This window comes from Artemia sp. Qi Xiang Cuo, chromosome 16 (genome assembly GCF_049724085.1).
Source record: "Artemia sp. Qi Xiang Cuo chromosome 16, ASM4972408v1, whole genome shotgun sequence".
In the NCBI taxonomy this organism is placed as follows: Eukaryota; Metazoa; Arthropoda; class Branchiopoda; order Anostraca; family Artemiidae; genus Artemia; species Artemia sp. Qi Xiang Cuo.
In genome coordinates this window covers 40,436,330-40,454,609 of record NC_142809.1, presented here as the reverse complement: position 1 = coordinate 40,454,609, position 18,280 = coordinate 40,436,330, and the positions used below count along the sequence as shown (strand labels likewise).

Below are 18,280 nucleotides of genomic sequence, written 5' to 3'. Positions count from 1 at the left end.
CAAAGCCTCAAACAGATCTAGACCTAATATGCAGCCTTTCAAATTAAATCAAATTTTTTTAAATACTAAATTGCGTTACATGAAAAACAGTCGGATCATCCAACTTACAAAATACACCAAAAAAGGATATCGCACTTAACATCAATTAGATGGAATCACAGTTTATATAATTTATCCAGTAAGCTTATCGCAGATCATTTCTGGTCTTCGTTCTCGGTGCGAACAAAAAGCTCCTCCCACTTCTTTCTTCACTTATGGATCAGTGTGTTTGCGTCTATCAATGAGAAATGGTTGCAAAGTGCATTATTCGTAAGAGCAGGTTTCCACTTGTTTCCGATTGTTTCGCGTCTGACTTGTCTACCCGTGAAAAGATCTGATGCCGCTTATGTTTATATCTGCAAAAACGTTCTCCGGAGCACTTGCACCCCGGTCCGGGTTTTTATAATGGGTGAGATAGGGAATGATCATACTGGATAATTATATAAACTGTGGATGGAATAAACCGGACACAGCAGTGCGGTCATGAAGAGGGTTTTAGTGCAGGGTTCTCGTCCTCTTTTCAAGAAAAGACCATTTGGATTCTTATAAACAAGTTTGTGCCCCTTTGTAATAGGAAATAGAATTTTGTTGGAATACGGATTTGTATATTACACTACTGAAATACAACTTAATTCATTCATTTGCTTTGTATGGCTTATTGGCTTTAATAATCAGATTTATCTTTTTATATGTACCACCCCATCAGTAAAGCCTTTTTAAATCCCACCCCTTGCTCAAAAATCCTTTTCCAAATGCTTAGGATTGCGTAAATCCCTTCTTGGCATCCCTGGCCTTAAAACGTTCAGAGCTTCCCACCGAAGAAAGAAAATGAATATAAAACATGCATCATTCATTGTTATAAAAAGAGTGGTTATAAAAAGAGATTACCAATCACTGAACGCTCGCCACTACCTTACGGACCATGATCACACCCCTGTAATACATTTTTCGTTTTGAAGAACAAAATAAATGCACCAACCAACATGGTAAGACGCTTGTTCAACTAATGTAAGGAGAATATGCATATTTAATAACGTACATTACGATGACTTCGGGGGAGGGGTTACATTTTGCCCAGAGCTTTGAAAAGACAAAAAAGTTTTTAGGCCACGATTCCCCTGTGAAGCGGGTACTCAGCCAGTCTATGGGAACCCCTTCCACCTCTTATGTATAATTATTTCGATCACCAAGCTTTATTTTGTCAAAAACAATCTTTATAAAATTAATTTGACAGGAACCAAAATCGGTATACAAAGAGCATTTACATGATTTTATTATTTATCTTCCTGATTCTAGGTTTGGTATAGCTCAGCGTTAGAACCTTAGAAATAAGCCTATAAACAAAAAAAAACATACAAGTAACCAAGCAACGAGGAAGTCCTAACAAAAGCCTGATCAAAAACGACTTTGTCCATCATTAGTAGTTCCACAAAAAAAAATTTAAACAACTCATTACTGAAAGATCAACGGAGCCAAGGAAACTAAAACACTGTTGAAATTTCAAGTAAATATTTGATCCTTTCCAAAACACCATAGGTGTGGGAAAGATATGCGCGACGTAACCTGAAGAATCGATAGAGTAGATAAGGTCAGGAAATAATGAGCTAAAATAAATTTCATCCCAATTTCACGAATAAAATATGTTTTTTTTTTTTAAAGAGACTGTGATATTTAAGAAAGGGTATTAATAGTGAAGTTTTCAATTCTTTTCGTCTCCCTCTAAAATACGACGGACAAACTTAAAGATATAGTCAGATGATTTATTATGGAGCACTAGAGACAAACATAGGCTTAGACAATTACATGACTAAAGAGAAAAAAAAAGAATACTAATATTCAGACTACAAAGGTATTAATAATTAAATAATGATATTAATTAGTGGGGTACTAATGGTTGCATTTCAGCTACGACTAAGCGTACACAATCTTAAATTCTGAGGATTTCAATTTGTTTTATTAGACCACTTTAGGAGTCCTTAAGGGTGAATCCTCCAACTAAGTGTAATATATAACGTATTAAAAAAAGTATATGTCCAATTTAGTATAAGTAACCTAATGTTTTCGTACTAGAAAAAAACATTTTCCAGCATATATTTGTTGCATCTCACAATATATTTGTTGGTTTTCCAACAATTTCGGAAAGTAAGTGTTTATACCTTTCCAGGTACAAAAAGACCTAGCAAGTTGCCAAGGTGAAATCTCACGCAACAAAAACTAAGGCAATTCATTTTGCTTATGACTTAGTCATTTTTCAAAAGAATTGTTTCAGTTCACGAAACAATAGGTCTGCAACCACCGTAACAACGGTCACTATGGCTACAACCATAAATAAACACAGGAAAATGATGAATAAGTAATTTGGATCTGAGAGTAACTGAATAACAAACAGGCCTCAAAAAGGCTCATCATCCAACTATCTTCCACATGTAAAGCGATGACAACAAAAAATTCAAATCTACTTTCTCCCGAAGAGGATAGAACTGATAAGAGATAACAAGATTTTTACAACCCTTTAATAAGGACATAAAAGCACAATTTTTAGCGCATAAACAAAACCAGACAAACACACACACTTAATTACATGTATAAACTTTTAAGTTCATTAGAAAACATTTTACTAATGTACGTCCCTCTATGGCAAAATTAATCCTGGTTTCAATTATTCTATAATTATAGTATGAACTACTCTAAGTTTTACTTGCTCGTGCTTACAAGCTGAAACCCGTTTTACCAGTGTAACTAAACTTATCGTAAAGGAGGTCCTAGACGGCCAATCGTTTTGATCAAACGTTTCCGTCAATCGATTGACGTGTGCTGCAATCAATCTTCAATTGGCCCTTCAATCTATCCTTCAATCTCGACTAAAGCTAGTGTAACACACTGCTTTTGATCAAAATGATTGAGTCATTCGAACTTTCTATCAATCGCAGTAAACACTTGACTCAAGCGTCAAACAGGTTCCTAGACGGTCAATCATGTTTGAGTCAATCGCTGGACGAAAGCTTTTGATCAAAATGATTAACCGTCAAGGGCCTCCTTAAAACGGCGAGTGTTTTGACTCAATTATCACACAAGGCCAGTTTTATTTGAAAGCGTCTTGCCAATTCATTTCTGTGCTACTGAACAAGTTCGTATCATTCCTTAACTTACTAGGTTAAATTCATAAATTGACAAGACGCAGAAAGTGAGGAATGAATTGGAATGACGCTTTCTTAATAAAAGAGGCCTAGAGTCGCTTTCAAAGTTTTTTTTTTATTATTTTCCTCAAGTTAAAAAAAGAATGATCCAACAAGAGGCTTGATTTTTTATATCAAAAGGATTCATGACTTATTTGACTGAGACCTCTGCCGCATGGCTGGCGGCGTAGAGAGCGTCGCAACTTTACTCCTTTAGGCGGTCTGATCTGCTGCTATGAGGGGGGTATAGTCAAAGGCAACTTCGGCCATATTGAGGAACTTCTTTAGGGTGTCCTTCCATCTAGCCGGAGGTCGGCCCCTCGGGCACGACCAACAATGCGATTCAGGGTCAAAATTGTACGTAATTCGAGCAGGAGCTGCCAGTGGCAGACAAAGAAGCTCCCGAATCATCTGAGGGTTCGCTGGGTACTCTGAGTTGAGAATGACACTTGGTGAGTAAAGGCAATGAGGCTTTTGTTGCTCACAAAGTCGTCCCAGCGAAGCTCTTCAATTTGACGGGGTTATTTCGCCTGGCCAGAGTCTATCAAATTCTGGATGGTGGATTTGAGGAGCAATATCTGAGCCATGTAGATTATGACTGAGCTCGTGGATGAGTTATATATGCGCATATTCGTGTGTCATAAAATATACAGCATTCCTCTGGTCCATGCAAAAATAGAGCACCTCTGGTCCATGCAAAGTAGAAAAAGCATTTATCAATTCGCTCATTTATATTTCCAAAATAAGAAACTTCCACAATTTTGATCCAAAAAGCACCAATCAAACATGTTTTCCCATCTCCAGACTTCTTGACAGAACAATATCAAAAATTAAGATTGAATCACATTAAACATACAATATCATAGCATAGATATTCGAAATACACAAGTTCTACATATGTATAAGATTTTTATATTATTCTAAGAGCAAAAGCCCGCGCATAATTACTCTAAAAGAACTATGTTACTAAAAAAATGCACTGATATAACTATTGTAATATTATTCAAGACGAGACCTTTAAAATAGAAATACAATGTTTTATTGTAATGAAAAAAAAGCTCATAGATCAATCTTTGCAATGAACAGTAAGTAAAGAGCGACCTCGTCAATAGAAACGGCAATTCTAATGAGCTATAAGTTTCAAAACAACGTATGAACCAAAATGATTTTAATTTTTATGATGATTCCCAATACATAAGTTTTATTAAGTTTAAACTTAGCATAAGAATACTTGGACAATTTTAGAAAAACACTACCACCTCCTCAGAAACGGTGCGATCTTGATTAGAATTCCACCATCGAATTCAGCACATCTGAAAATCCCGGGACAAAATTTTTAGTCTTCTATTTACACAAGTACAAAATTTCGTACTTTTCTTCAGAAAGACAATCATAGCCCCATATTTCTTTTTCCTAGGATGATTGTATCAAATCATACGTCTAGAATATTAGGAGAGGGCTCATACAAACACCAATTTATGTTCTAGTGGTCCTTAAAGTGAAAAGACGATCATGTCACAGCAAGCTGCCGTTTGGAGAGGTATGAGTGCCAGCCGATACAGCTTTCCGTCCTTAAACCTCTGTCAGCACCGTATAGAATGAAGAATTACAGGCCGACAATTATCGGTGTCGTATGAATGAGTTAATTCAAGTAAATAGAATTCTGCAAATTGCAAATTACACAAAAACTAAGAGAGACGTCTAATATCTTCCTATTAGAGGTGGTGCCTGGAACCTTAACTTGACCTTCACAAGTTAAGAGGAACATGTTTAGATTAAGCAAAGAGAATAGGCGCTGAGGGAAAACACCTCTCTCACCGTGGAAACAGTTTAAATGTAAAATTTTAAGACTACGAATATGTAAATATGCAGTGGAGAAGGGTGTGATCCGAGATCATGACTGTCCAAATAATTGTGATCACCATTAAAAGTATTACCAGAAATTAACTTTTTGACATTTCAGATCCAAAATTTTGTCTATAAACTCTTTCTTCGTGGGCGATTTTATCAAATCAAAGATCGTAGAAAATGGAGATAAGATCTATTTAATCATTTTTTGTTCGATTCTAGTGCCCTTTTAAGCAAGAAAAAAGATCTTGACCCACTTTGTTCCTTTTCCATTGCTGTGCCTCACTCGCAATTTCACAAGAAACACCGTAATTAATTTATATACAGCCATTCGATTTAAGGTACTGAAAAACCATAAAAAGATTTCGCAGTTTCCAAGTATATAATTCAGCGAGGTGGTGCGTTTTATTCTTAAGTGCCTTAATACAGTTTATAATTTATTAAATATAACCAACTTAATAGCGGAAAAACCTAAAATTAAAAACTACTTCTTAAAGAGTAGCGTTAGACTCAAAATGAAGAGAAATTGCCTAAAATTTGAGAGAGAAACTTTTTTATGCGAAACTTCAATGCACTTTACTGAGAGCTTATTAGAAAGTAATGATATAGTTGATCAGTAATTGCATACATAAATGAGCACTCAATTTGAGAGTGATTAAAAACAAAGCTTAACTTTAGCTCAAAGAGCAGAGGATTGAGGAGGAGCGAGCTCCGCCCTTATATTTAGGGTTCTTTTTGTTCGTTCAAGTTTTATCGACATGCCTTACCTTTATATGGAAACATTTCTTCTTTTTTTTCTTTTTTTTTTTCTTTCCCGTAGTCAAATCGGCTTTAGCATATTTTCCTCAGGTTTCACGTGGAATCATGATATTTCGTAAATTTTCCTGTCATAAATTATTTCAAAGGTTTCTCAAATTTTGTACGAATCACACAACTTGCATAAATCGCAGCGTTTCTTCTTGAAAGTTGTGGTCTTAATGCCAACTTTTGAAATATTTTGGTTTAGTAAATTGTTTTGATTACGCTAAAATGACTCAACAGTTGACCCAATCCAAAAGGAGGATTGAGGGAAATAATTTTTCGGAATTATCAAAAACACACACGTGCTATCAAATCTAGACACAGGGGAAAGTCCCTCAAGGATAAATATGTAAATCGAGACAATATAATATACTTTGGGGTATTTCATACATCACAGGAAAAATTTCCTTAATCCTCCCCTGTAATTTTACCCATGTGCATCTGCAACGTACTTATATGGGTAAACCGAATAATTTGGGCGTAAATTCATTAGGGGGAAGATACACTGAAATTCTTATAATTCGAAGAGATCGAGGTTAAAAGAAAATAAAAATCGGATGCCTGAATATCCAACCGGTTCTTAAGTCTTTTTTCGTAATTTTGACAAAAAAAAGAATTAGATGAAAAAGCGAAAATAAAACAAAAGGACAGGGAAGGGAGGAACGGGATGACTTAATTATGGTATTCAAAAAGTATTTTACCTTGATTGAATGTTGGGGCGGGTCGAGTCGGCAAGGGGGTGATGAAAGGTCGACAAGTACAGCCACTAGCAAGATCCAATAAGCTCTGCTTTGCTGACGACGGTGTCGAGGCTTGCTTAATGCAAAAGTCACAACAAGAAGGGTCAATCTTAGGAAGTGAAAGGTCAAAAATAGAAACAGGTTTATTGGTTGGATTCAACGTTTGTTCCCTTGTATTTCCTTGTGAGCCCTGAGAGTCGTCAGCATAGCTTTGAAACACATCTCTAGAAAAACTGCTTTGAGGATTAGCTTCGCTTGCGCCATACTCCTCCATACTTCCATAGCTCTGTCCAAGCGAACCAGAATCCATTTGTAGTCCTGCAAGTGTTTTCTACAGTCAACAGACACTCAAATGAAGTCTGGGCTTGAACTAAAAAAAGGGCAGATGGCTCTTTCTTTTTCTTTTCTTTTTGGCAACCAAGCTGGTGGCGTACATCCAAAAAGAATGGCAAATATCGAGCAATTTCTCAGGGATATAAATGAGGCAAGTGGACGGGACTTTAGCACGGAAAAATTTACATGAAAAAGAAAATAAGATTTTGGTGCATGTATTTGGTGCAAGTATTTGTTCTAGAGTTGCAGTTCGGTCTGCTGAGAAATGGTACAGTATACAATGCAGGGTACTACACATTTCCAAACAGAAGAAAGAACCCCGCCCCTGAAAAATAGTGACATAAAACAGCACTTCTACTTTACCCCACTCCCGTCCTACAAACAAACTCCTACCCCCCCCCCCCTCCAAGAGCCAAATCTATGTGCATCAATGGTATTGAATTCGTTGGGTATTGCCATCATAAAATTTCCAGATTCTTTACTTGTCTCTTTTTACTTTTTTTAAATAAAAAAAAACTAGTTTTTTCAACTAAAAGTAAGAAGCAACATTAAAACTTAAAACGAAGACATTATTGCGTATGTGAAGGGGGTTGCCCCCTCCTCAACATCTCGCTCTTTATATTTTAGTACATTTAAAAAATCTTATTATTGTTACAAATAAATGACCCTTCTGTTTCAAGAGTCGTTGTTAGAGAATTTGGATAAAATTCAGACTTTATCATAAAGTGCGAGGTGTTGAGGAGGGGGCAACCTCCATCATATACGTAATAATTTCTGTTCGCTTTAAGTTTTAATGTTACTCCTTACTTTCAATTGAAAAAACTTGTTTTTTTTATTTAATTTCTGATCGTTTTTTTTTTCAATACTGCCACGAAATCTGGCCCCACCTCCACGGAGAAATCCCCCTCCCCACGGAAATATTCTCTAGATAATTCAATCCCAGTGAAAATTTTCAATCCTAGTACAAATACTAATACCAATGCAAACAAACATTGGGCAATCGTTAAAACTTAAAGACCTTTCCCTTAGGTCTGTGGGAGGTGGGGGGTCTAGCTATACCCAAAGACATAATAATGAGGTCTTTAAATTACGAGCAGCAAAATGGCTCTCTCATAATTCTAATCGGACGATTTTGCGGAAGAAGTGAAGGGGAGGGGGGCTAGTTGCCTTCCAATCTTTTTGGTCACTTAAAAAGGGCAAGGAAACTTATAATTTCCATTCGAATGAGCCCTATCCTGATATTTTAGGACCACTGGGTCGATACGATCACCCCTGGAAAGAAAAACAACAACAAAAATAGACACGCATCTGTGATCTTTTATTCTGGCAAAAAATACAAAATACTACGTTTTTGCAGATAGGAGCTTGCTTTACAGTAGGGTTTTCTGATACGCTGAATCTGATGGTGTGATTTTCATTAAAATTTCATCACTTTTAAGGGGTGTTTCACCCTTTTTTCGAAAATCAGGCTAATTTTCTCAGGTTCATATCCTTTAATGGGTAGACTAAAGTTAATGAAACGTATTTATTTGGAATCATCATAATAAGCCGATTCGTTTGATATATCTATTGTTATGAAAATTCCCTTTTTTAGAGTTTCGGTTAATATTGAGCCGGGTCGCTCCTTACTAACAGTTCGTTACCACAAACTGTTTGATCAGTAGTGAGACTGCGTTTAACATATCAAACAAGAGGAGGAGGGAGGACATATTCCTCGCCAGGTCACAAGTACCCCTTCTTGAAACACCTGCCCAAAAATCCTGTTCTGCCCTCCCTCCGGAAAGAATCTTTTATATTCCCCTTCCACTAGCATCGAGCCTATTGGGTGCTAGGGTGTGTCTGGAGAAATGTATTTTGTGTGTCAGACAAGGCTAAAAAAAAAAAAAAACATTTTTTTTTCTCAACCAAGATGTGCTAATTGTATGTCTTTACGGTGAAAGGGTCCTCTAAAATTTCTAAAGATAATTCCAACAAAATTGCAAAGTATTTAAATTTTACATAAAAAAATAATCAAAATATTAAAAAGCTACTTTAAAACTAAAAAAGAACTGGAACTATTCTTTGCATGAGGGGGGCTGCCCTCTCCTTAACGCTAGTTTTAGCTCTTTACGCCAGTATTAAAGTGCTATGTTGAGAGTATTTACGAGTGCAACAAATTTATAAAATGGGTAACTGCAAATTTTAAGTTTATCGATTGGCTTTTAAAACATTTGAAAAGAAAATCGTATTGTCTGAGGCAAATGCTTCAAAACCAAGGTACTGTGAATATTACCTCCTTAAAGCACAGCAGACAAAGTCAATATTTAGCGTAAAGAGCAAGGGGTTAGAAGGGGAAACTCCCTTCATGTATGGAATAATTCTTATCGTTTTAAGTTTTAATTACACATTACTTTCATTTGGAAAAAATTTATTTATTTAATTCTGTTCATTTCTAATGCCGTACCCAGGGTCACCTAAATGTGAGGAAGGTCACAAATTCGACTCTCTTTCTCTCTCTCTCTCTCAACCCCTACACTTTATGTGTGTATCTCAGCATTCTGTCAACTCATGTGAAGCACCTCTCATAGGAAGTTTGAAAACATGGGCCTAAAACGCTTTTTGGGATAAGAGAATACATTGAGTCCAATCCTACCCCTAACACCTTAATTGAAAATGCGTAACAGTGCAATATTCTACAGCCATTGGTTTTACTAGATGAATAGTATACCGCACGCCAAAATTACCTCTGAGACTAAAAGGCTATATAAATACCCTTTCAAGAGTTAATTTGGCCCTGTACAGGCAAAAATGCTAGAATGCGACAATTTCCTGTGGTATAATCTTCTTTGTTACTTAAACAGGAAACAAGATAATTGAACGTTCATTCATATGAACCAGGCACGTACGCAGGAATTTGTTTCGGGGGGGCAATTTGTTTCGAGGGGGGGGGGGCAAATCCTTCAAACCCATTATTCTGTGAGAAAAATCAGAAAATTATGGGAAAATGAAAAAAATCATGAAATTTCGGGGGGAGGGGGCGTGCCCGGAGGCCCCCCCCTGCGTACGTCCCTGATATGAACCATTTTTTTTAAATAGACAAATATTGACCATGGATGGTCACTTGCGTTATCATCCGTCTCTTAAAGACAAGCAATAAATTTGGTAATTTGGTGGCTCTAGGGTTCTCATACATGCTGAACTTCATTGTATAGTTTGCATCAAGACTGCGTCCCCTTATGGAAAAGTCCAATCCCTGTTTCTAAAATTACACAATTTTTCATGTGGTACCAGCTGTTGATGAGCAATCTAAAATTAATGCATTTTACATACTCAGAATCAGTGTAGATAATAGACTTTCTTGTCACAAATATTTCCATCAAAATCCTTTTTTAGAGTTTCCGTTTCTATTCACTTGCTGTTTATTACTACGAACTATTTAATCGAGGGCTCTCTTAAATATGAGGGACCGTACTCTTCCATCCTTTAGCCCCCAATTTTTACACTAAAGTTTAACATTCTAAAACCAACGCTTCGAAAATGATAATCATCCCTGAGAAATTGCGCCCGTCCAAATATTCATTAGGAGGGAGGAAGTCCGAAATATCCGCAAACAAATTTAGTCATAATTTCCACGGTTTTCAACGAGACCTTTTTAGCCAATCTTTTTTTAAAGATAAGGACACTAATATGTCCTCTACCTCTCCACTTTTTACACCGGTAAGAATATGAATGTAAGCTTTAATTTTACACACAAAAATCTACAGTAAGAGGGGGACTATCACCCAGCAACACCCATATTTCAGGGTAAGTCAAAAAATATTTCTGGGAATAAAGAGAGATTATTAGTTTATGCCTACCTCCCCCCCCCCATCCGACCTTCCAATATTTATCTGAATGTTCCCTAAAAATAGAAAAATCATCTATTATAGCTATTACTGTTATAGCTTCCAACGCCATTATTATAAGCTTCCCATGGGGTGAAAAGATCCGAGGGACAACAGCAATCTCTTATGCTTGAAACCATAGAACTCAAATGTACTATTCAAACAGTAAAACTCAATGTGTTTACAAATGCAATTTTTCTGCTATGAAGACTCGGTCAAATCCTATCCCCACTTGTGATTAAAAATTGTAAAAATTCCCAATGGCACAACAAAGTAAATCTAAAGCTAACCATGTTGAAATCCTTTTTTTGGACAAATTTCTTTAAAAAAAAATTTGTATATCATCATATTATATAGCATCAAAGACGAAGTATTAAACGGTCTCGAATAATTTGGTAATTTTCTGTTGTTATTTATATTAGAAGTGTTTGGATTGTTTTTTTCTTACAGAGCACTAGTTTTAGGTCTGGCACTCCAAAAATTTTTACATTTTCCCCCTCCTCCCGTCTATACACAACTTTCTGTGAGTATAATTATAAAGTAACAAAAAAATAAATTGACACGTATTAGTTCACGATCAAGCACACCACCATAAAATTTATTTCTGAGGCGGGATGGTCACAAATTCGAAGAAAAAAACACAAAAAATGCGAGTCATACGAAAATTGTAAAAATATAGGACAAATTGTAAACACGTTCCTTCTTTTTTTCGAGGGGGGGGGGGAGGGTGCAAGGGCCCGGAGGCCCCACCTGCATAAAAACTACTACTATAAACATCTCACTGCAGTGCCAAGCCACCTGAGGCCAACACAGCTACATATACCCCTCCTTCATCCCAACTTATTCAAAGCCATCCTCTTTACATCCTCCCAATAAGTTCCCATTTCCTTTAACTCTTTTATTACATCCTCCCACTCCATTCGGGGGGTGACCTGCTTTTGTTTTCCATTGCCCCCCCCCCTCCCCACGAAAAAAGTCAACATGTTTAATATTGTCCTGTATCTTACGCTTACTGTATGATTTGCATGTTTTTTTTGTATCTTTTTTCGATTGGCATAGACAAAATTCAATGATGGTTTAATTCTTACTACATAGCGCCGTGAAACAATCCATGTCAAAAAGTTACAGAACTGAATAAAAAATCTGAGAAATTTTCCAGACTAGAGAAATTCTCAGAATTATATAGAAAACTTCAGTAGATCCACAGCTAAAAATTGCACTTCCAAGTCTCAAAATCCCCTCACGGGCCAACTCTTAACATCCCCTTCTTAGAAGGTAGTATTTATACTAGCAATATTGTACAGTATACAGCCACTAAAATGAATCTTTCAATATTGACCTTTATGGAAAGCATCCATTATATTTAGACTGGACATCCTGTTTGGAAATGAAGTAAAAGAGTTGAATGGCTCTTTTCAAATCTGGGAGCTTTTAAACAAGGCTATTTGATATCAGTATAATGTACAACAGTGTAACATGATAATGGCTACTAGTAAATGAGGACCTTATTCCTTGGCTAAAATTGTCACTCTTGGCACAGAATGGTAGAAAACGGTACTATGGGTTGAAAAAGGACACAGGAACTCAAAATTCATGTTTGAAAAAGATTTCTTCCATACTACCCAACCAGTGATTCAAACTGATCATTCTAAGAAACATGCTTCTGTAACTATCCTTGTCTGGAAAATACGAAAATCTCTTGTCTTTAGGAAGAAGCTTTAGACCTTGATTGCAATGTCCACAGAAATGCTGAACTTGATGGCATAATTTTCATCATGATTATGCCCTCCTTTTGAAGGGGATAGGGGGTTGCACTTTTTAAAACTACAAGAATTTCCTTAGACTAATAAATCTTGGTAAATAAGCCAAAAGTTCATAAACACTGCATTACTTGGAATCAGAATAATACAGCAAGACAAGCGTACAGCTTACCCAGTTTTTGCTTAATACAAAAAATAAACAACGTGACGATTATTTTTCATGTATTCTTTTAAATTTGTTCTCTTAATTCTGTTTTTTTTTTGGACCAGGGTCCCCTCGTGAGAGAACTGCAGCCCCTCTTCTTGGAAGGTTGTGTGTACTTTTTCAACACTGTATGATGTTCACTGCTTCTAACCTGAATGGTTTTTTCACTAAGGTAATTAGTAAATTTTACCAACAAAAGTAATTTTTCTATTGAAAAACAAATGTATTGTATTAACATATGAGCTTAGAACGGCGGTTTTCTATCTGGGAGATGAATCTCACAAAAGTTAAGAAGACTAAGCATTAATAGAGAAGAGTTGGACAAAAATTACTGTTGGTGCCAACTCTTTAAACTAATTTCTTGCAGATTTGATTTTTTGCCTTTTAAATACAAGTGTGACGCTAAAATCAACAAAATTGCCATGTCATTCATAATATTTGGCTTGCTTTATCGATAGAAGTGACTATGATGTGGCACGGGCATTACACATCAAAACTTGGAGCAGGTAATAATGAAGTGTATTTACCATGTTACCTGTAAAATTTTCTTGTTGGGAGATAAGACTTTCTGTTATGGGGCAATTTAAGCCTTCACCTCTAAAAAATCCGAAAGAGCAGGGCTACTTACTTAAAAGCAACACTAGTCAACTGCTTCTACTACTATCATTACCAGCAACTCTATACAGCAACAAGCTACCCAAGACTAACACAGTTGAACATGACTGTCTATCCCATTCTGTTCAGATTCACTTTTAACACCTTATTCTTTGGTTGCTACTTTCTTTAAATATGTTCTTATTATCTTTTCCTGCAGTTTTTAGAACAGCCTACTTCTTGCCCAGCTGGGTTCCCAAAAAGCAGAATTAGTGGCAACCCATCTTCTATGAAGCACTGAGCAAACAAAGTAACTTCATTTCATTGTAGGCTTAGAAATTGAGACCAAATCAATTTTCAAAGAGCATTGCAAAAAGTTGCTTGATACATTAATTCTTTGACGGTTTTTGGTTGATATAAGACTATTCAAAATAATATCTTATACAATTCATCTGGAAAACATCAAGCATGTATTCCTTGATCTATGAAAGGACACATATTTAATCGGAGGTATACTTGACTGCCCTCATTGCAGTGGCTTCTAGCATCCAACTTGTTTCACAAAAAGATAATTAAAATAAAGACTGACCTGTATATTCTGTACGTTGCATGTTTTGTCCAAGTATTGTTAAGACTGAAAAAAGAGAAATGACTAAGCAATGCAAATTAAAAATCTATTCATACCAGTAACAAAGCTTTGAGAATCAGATTCAGGGACTTAGAAATGCCAGTTCCAAAGAAAATTGTTCTTACCAGTTTTGAAGAATGCATCTTATAAACTGCAGGATGATGGTTTCTTCAAATTATTTAAGACTGTCCCATTTGATTTTTTTTTAACAAATTTTGTTTGCACAGACCATAAATTTAAGCTATTGCTTATATTTACAATCCTATGTTCACTTAAATTTACCTCTTACATCTATCTTATAATAAGTTTTCTGAGATAATCTCATTGTCTGAAAAAATAAATTGTCTCAGGACCACCAGAAAATAATCAATCTTTCACAAGTTCTTACTACTCAATTCCATCAAGTGCAAATTATGTTCTGGCTTTGGGAAGGCATAGGGATTTTGAGCCCTAAACATGTTAATTTCTGCTTGTTTTGAGTTTGACTTTGTTATTTATTGTATTTTCTGTTTGTATTGGTTTTCAGTTATTTATTGATGCTTTTTTGTGGTAGTTTTATGCTTGGTAGATTATTTGATTCTATTGTTGCTCCTTTTTAGTATAATTGAGTACTTACTTTTACTGGAAAAACTTATTTTGTGCAAAAAGTTTCTTACTTTAGTTTTCTTTACTTTACTTTTCTTTGAAAAACTTAATTTGTGCAAAAGTATTTGTTTTGTATTGACATAGTCTTTTTCAAGGAAAAAGAAAATAATAGCTTAAATCTTTTCAGTTTTTTCTTTAAGAATTCATAGTTTGGCCTGTTATTTGTATGCTGGAGAAACTTTTTAAACGATTTTTAACAACACACACCCTTTTGAAAATCTTGACTTAAATAGCAGTGTTTAATTTAGTTTCATACCTCCTCTAGTTGACCTGAAAAACAAAACTTACTACCATTCCCAAAAACTATATCTATGCTTAATGACAAGTTTGTTCAACCCCCATTGCATTAAAACCTTATATGCCCCCTGGGCATAACTCACAACCAAGTCCCCAGGGTACTGGGTGGTTGTGTAAACCCTAGAGGCATTGGTATATGTATTCTGGACAATTTTGAACAAAATCACTATCTCACAATTTCAATCAGATGCATTTGGTGAAAAGAGGGGTACTCAGGGGGGAGCTAGTTGCCCTCTATCACTTTTGATACTTAAAAAAGAGAAATAAAACTTCTAATTTTCAACCAAATGAGCCTCCTCTAAGTTAAACAACCATCCCTTCCATAAAAATCTTAAATACAACCAGAGCATAACTTACAACCTTTTCCCCCAGGCTCTAGGGGTTTGTTTCGACCCCCAAAAGCCTTGTTAATGATATCTGAACTATTGAATAAAAAGGCTATCTCAAAATGTCTATTGGATCAATTTCAGAAAAATAAATGTGTGTGCATGGGAGGGGAGGGGGGCTTCCCTCTGATCACCTTGACTCTTAAAAAGGGGGCTAGAACTCCTGATTACCCATCGAAAGAGCCCCCTCAAAGGTTTATACAACCATGCTTTCTATAAAAAAAAAAAACTTATATGCCCCCAGGGCACAAATTACAACCCTTGCCCTGACAGCCGTGGGGGGGGGGGGGGTTGCCATCCTCAGACATAATTTCTGGACCTTTCAACTATGCTGAACAGAACGGCTATCTCAAAATTTTGATCAGAAGTACTAGAGGAAATGATAGGTGTGGGAGGCGGGGGGGGGGCTAATTGCCCTCCAATCATTTTTGACTATTAAAAAGGACACTAGCCCTCTCAACTTCCAATCAAATGAGCCCTTTTTGAAGTCTCTTATGACAAATCCTTCTATACAAAGTCCCTTGGTCTAAAAAAAAATAAAAAAGATTAAAAGAAAAATATTACATTGTGCCAACTTTGTCCTTTACTTAGGTAGCACTATTGCACTGCCTATGGTAGTCTTTTTTATGGGGATTTTTTTTTAATTTTTTTTTTTTTTTGGGGGGGGGGATTTCTATTAGACTCCATCCTTTTCCATTTTTCTATATACTCTGCAGGGGGGGTAATTTCCGGGGGGTATTTTCTGTAGGGGATATTTTCTGGGGGGGGGGGGGGTAAACGCAAGCCACCGAAATTGGCATTCAGATGACAAGATGATCTTAAAAAAGCTAGGAGCTGGTGTTGGTGGAATGACTAAGAACTAGTAATGATAGTGAAGGGTTGAGTTTGAAAAAGACAGCAATGTGTGATGATGCCAAATGTATGAAGAAGTATGTTTAGGGTTGTAAGTTATTTCCTGGGGGCATATAAGGTTTTTGTTAAAATCTTTGTCATAGAAACTTGAAAAAAGGCTTATTCGATTGGAAATTCAAAGGACTAGTACCCTTTTAATGGATGAAAGTGATTAGTGATATTTTTTGTTGTTGTTTAGACCAGGGCACTTAGTATTGAAGGAGTTGTCATGGAAACTTCGAAAAGGGCTCATTTGATTGAAAATAGAAAGAGCTGATGCCCTTTTTAATAGTCGAAAGTGATTGGAGGGCAACTAATCCCCTTCCACTCCCACCAGTTTAGGAAAAACTTAGGAAAGTTGTTAGGAAGTTATGGAAAGACTGCTTAATCACTTCTAAATAGTTAAGCAATGCAAACTAAAGAAGTTTATAATATTGATACAACAGAGTGATCATTTAAGGCACCATATTACTTTACTTTTTTATTTTCAGTGGGAACCAGACGATTATCCATCCTGCCTGGAACCAATGGACGATGGGATGACTGACGTAGTCCAACACGATCTGTCAGCAGCAGCCTCTTCTGCAATCTTCAGCCAGTTTTTATCCCAACAACGTCCATGTCGTCGGAAGCCCCCCTAAGGATCCAGGTCATTCTTGAATGTCTACCAGAGATTCTTCATTTGGCCACCTGGTCTCCATTTCCAAGTTGAAAGGGGGTCGCAGGTGAGGACATCACAGGATATAGTTCCAGCTGGTCGTTGTAGTGTGTCCAAAGAATTTCAGTTGTTGTTGTTTTATGATTATCAAGAGGGGGACATTCTGGGCACAACGCCTTCAAACTTCAGTGCTTAAGATATGAAACCATTGGCTGACCCATAGTATGTGTCTCATGCAGCGATGGTCAAATACTTCTAGTGAACATGTTTCTTTGGCCTTTAAAAGCAAAGTTTCACAGGTGTGTTGCAGGGTCAATTGAATGGTTGCCTTGTAGGCGTTCATCTTTGTTATGTTAATTTCATGGCTATTACGAAACGACTTTTTCGTGTTAGTGATGAGACCCCTTACCTTTCCTATTCGAGCTCTAACGTCAGCTTCTGCACCTCCATTTGGTGTTAGGATAGAACCAGGGTAGCGGAACTCTTCAACAGCCTTGATGGTTCCACCCTCTAGTTGCATATTTGAGTGGTTTGGGGCATTTACTTTCATGACTTTTGTTTTAGACTTGCTGAACATGAGGCCAGTTTTCTTTGATATACAGGAGGCATCGTTGAGCATCTTTTAGAGCTCAGTTAACAACCTACTCATTGGACATACATTGTCTGCAAAGTCAAGGTCTGTCAGGGCGATCAGGTTGTCTTCTTTCTGACCGATGACAAAGCCTTTGTGGTTGCACAGCAAATTCGTCATTATCCAGTCTATTATGAAATTGAACAGAGCTGGCAAAAGGGGGCACCCCTGTTTGACCCCTGACACATCAAATTCTGTTGGCAGTTTGGACTCTTGTAACTATAGACTCATATGCTCCTTTGAGTATCTTGATAAGTTCTGCTGGGAAACCGTCTTCCACCATGATCTTCCAAAGCTTGGTCCTGATAAGGGAGTCAAAAGCGGCAACAAAGTCAATGAACGCAAAGAAAGCGGACAGTTGAAATCTTTTGCTCTGCTGTAGGATGAGGTTGAGGGTAATAATATGTTCTTGGCAGCCCATGCCTGGTCTGAAACCTGCTTGTTCTGGTCTTGTCACCTTGTCTTGGGCATCATTGAAACGGTTGAGGATGATTATGCAAAAGACCTTCATCACATGGTCTATTTGTGATATACCTTGGTAGTTTGAGCAGACTACCTTGTCTCCCTTTTTATATACCACTATAAGTACTGAGAGTTTCCAATCTTTTGGGAATTTCTTTGTTGTCCATACCTCAACTAGCAAGTCTTACAGCTGACATAATAGTATGGGGGACTTATACATCTTTGCTGAGATGCCATCCTCTTCAGGGGCTTTGTTATTTTTTATCTTTTTTAGTGCCCGCAGAACATCAGCAGATTACAGTGGCTGTAGATCTATCTGGTAT

General features: G+C 36.7%; 2 protein-coding genes across 2 annotated transcripts in view; both read right to left on the bottom strand.

Annotated features, from left to right (window-relative positions):
- LOC148942902 (heterogeneous nuclear ribonucleoprotein K-like) overlaps positions 1–18,280 on the bottom strand; it is a 72,909-nt gene that overhangs the window by 40,391 nt on the left and 14,238 nt on the right. The window contains exons 2-3 of the mRNA XM_089102752.1: positions 13,949–13,993; positions 6,566–6,922 (exon numbers count right to left, since the gene is read on the bottom strand). Coding sequence (XP_088958878.1) covers positions 6,566–6,922; positions 13,949–13,970 — 379 coding nt within the window. The 5' untranslated portion in view covers positions 13,971–13,993. The remainder of the gene's footprint in view (positions 1–6,565; positions 6,923–13,948; positions 13,994–18,280) is intronic.
- LOC148942903 (uncharacterized) lies at positions 17,683–18,006 on the bottom strand. The gene has a single exon (XM_089102391.1). The coding sequence runs from the start codon at positions 18,004–18,006 to the stop codon at positions 17,683–17,685; it is 324 nt and encodes a 107-aa protein (XP_088958517.1).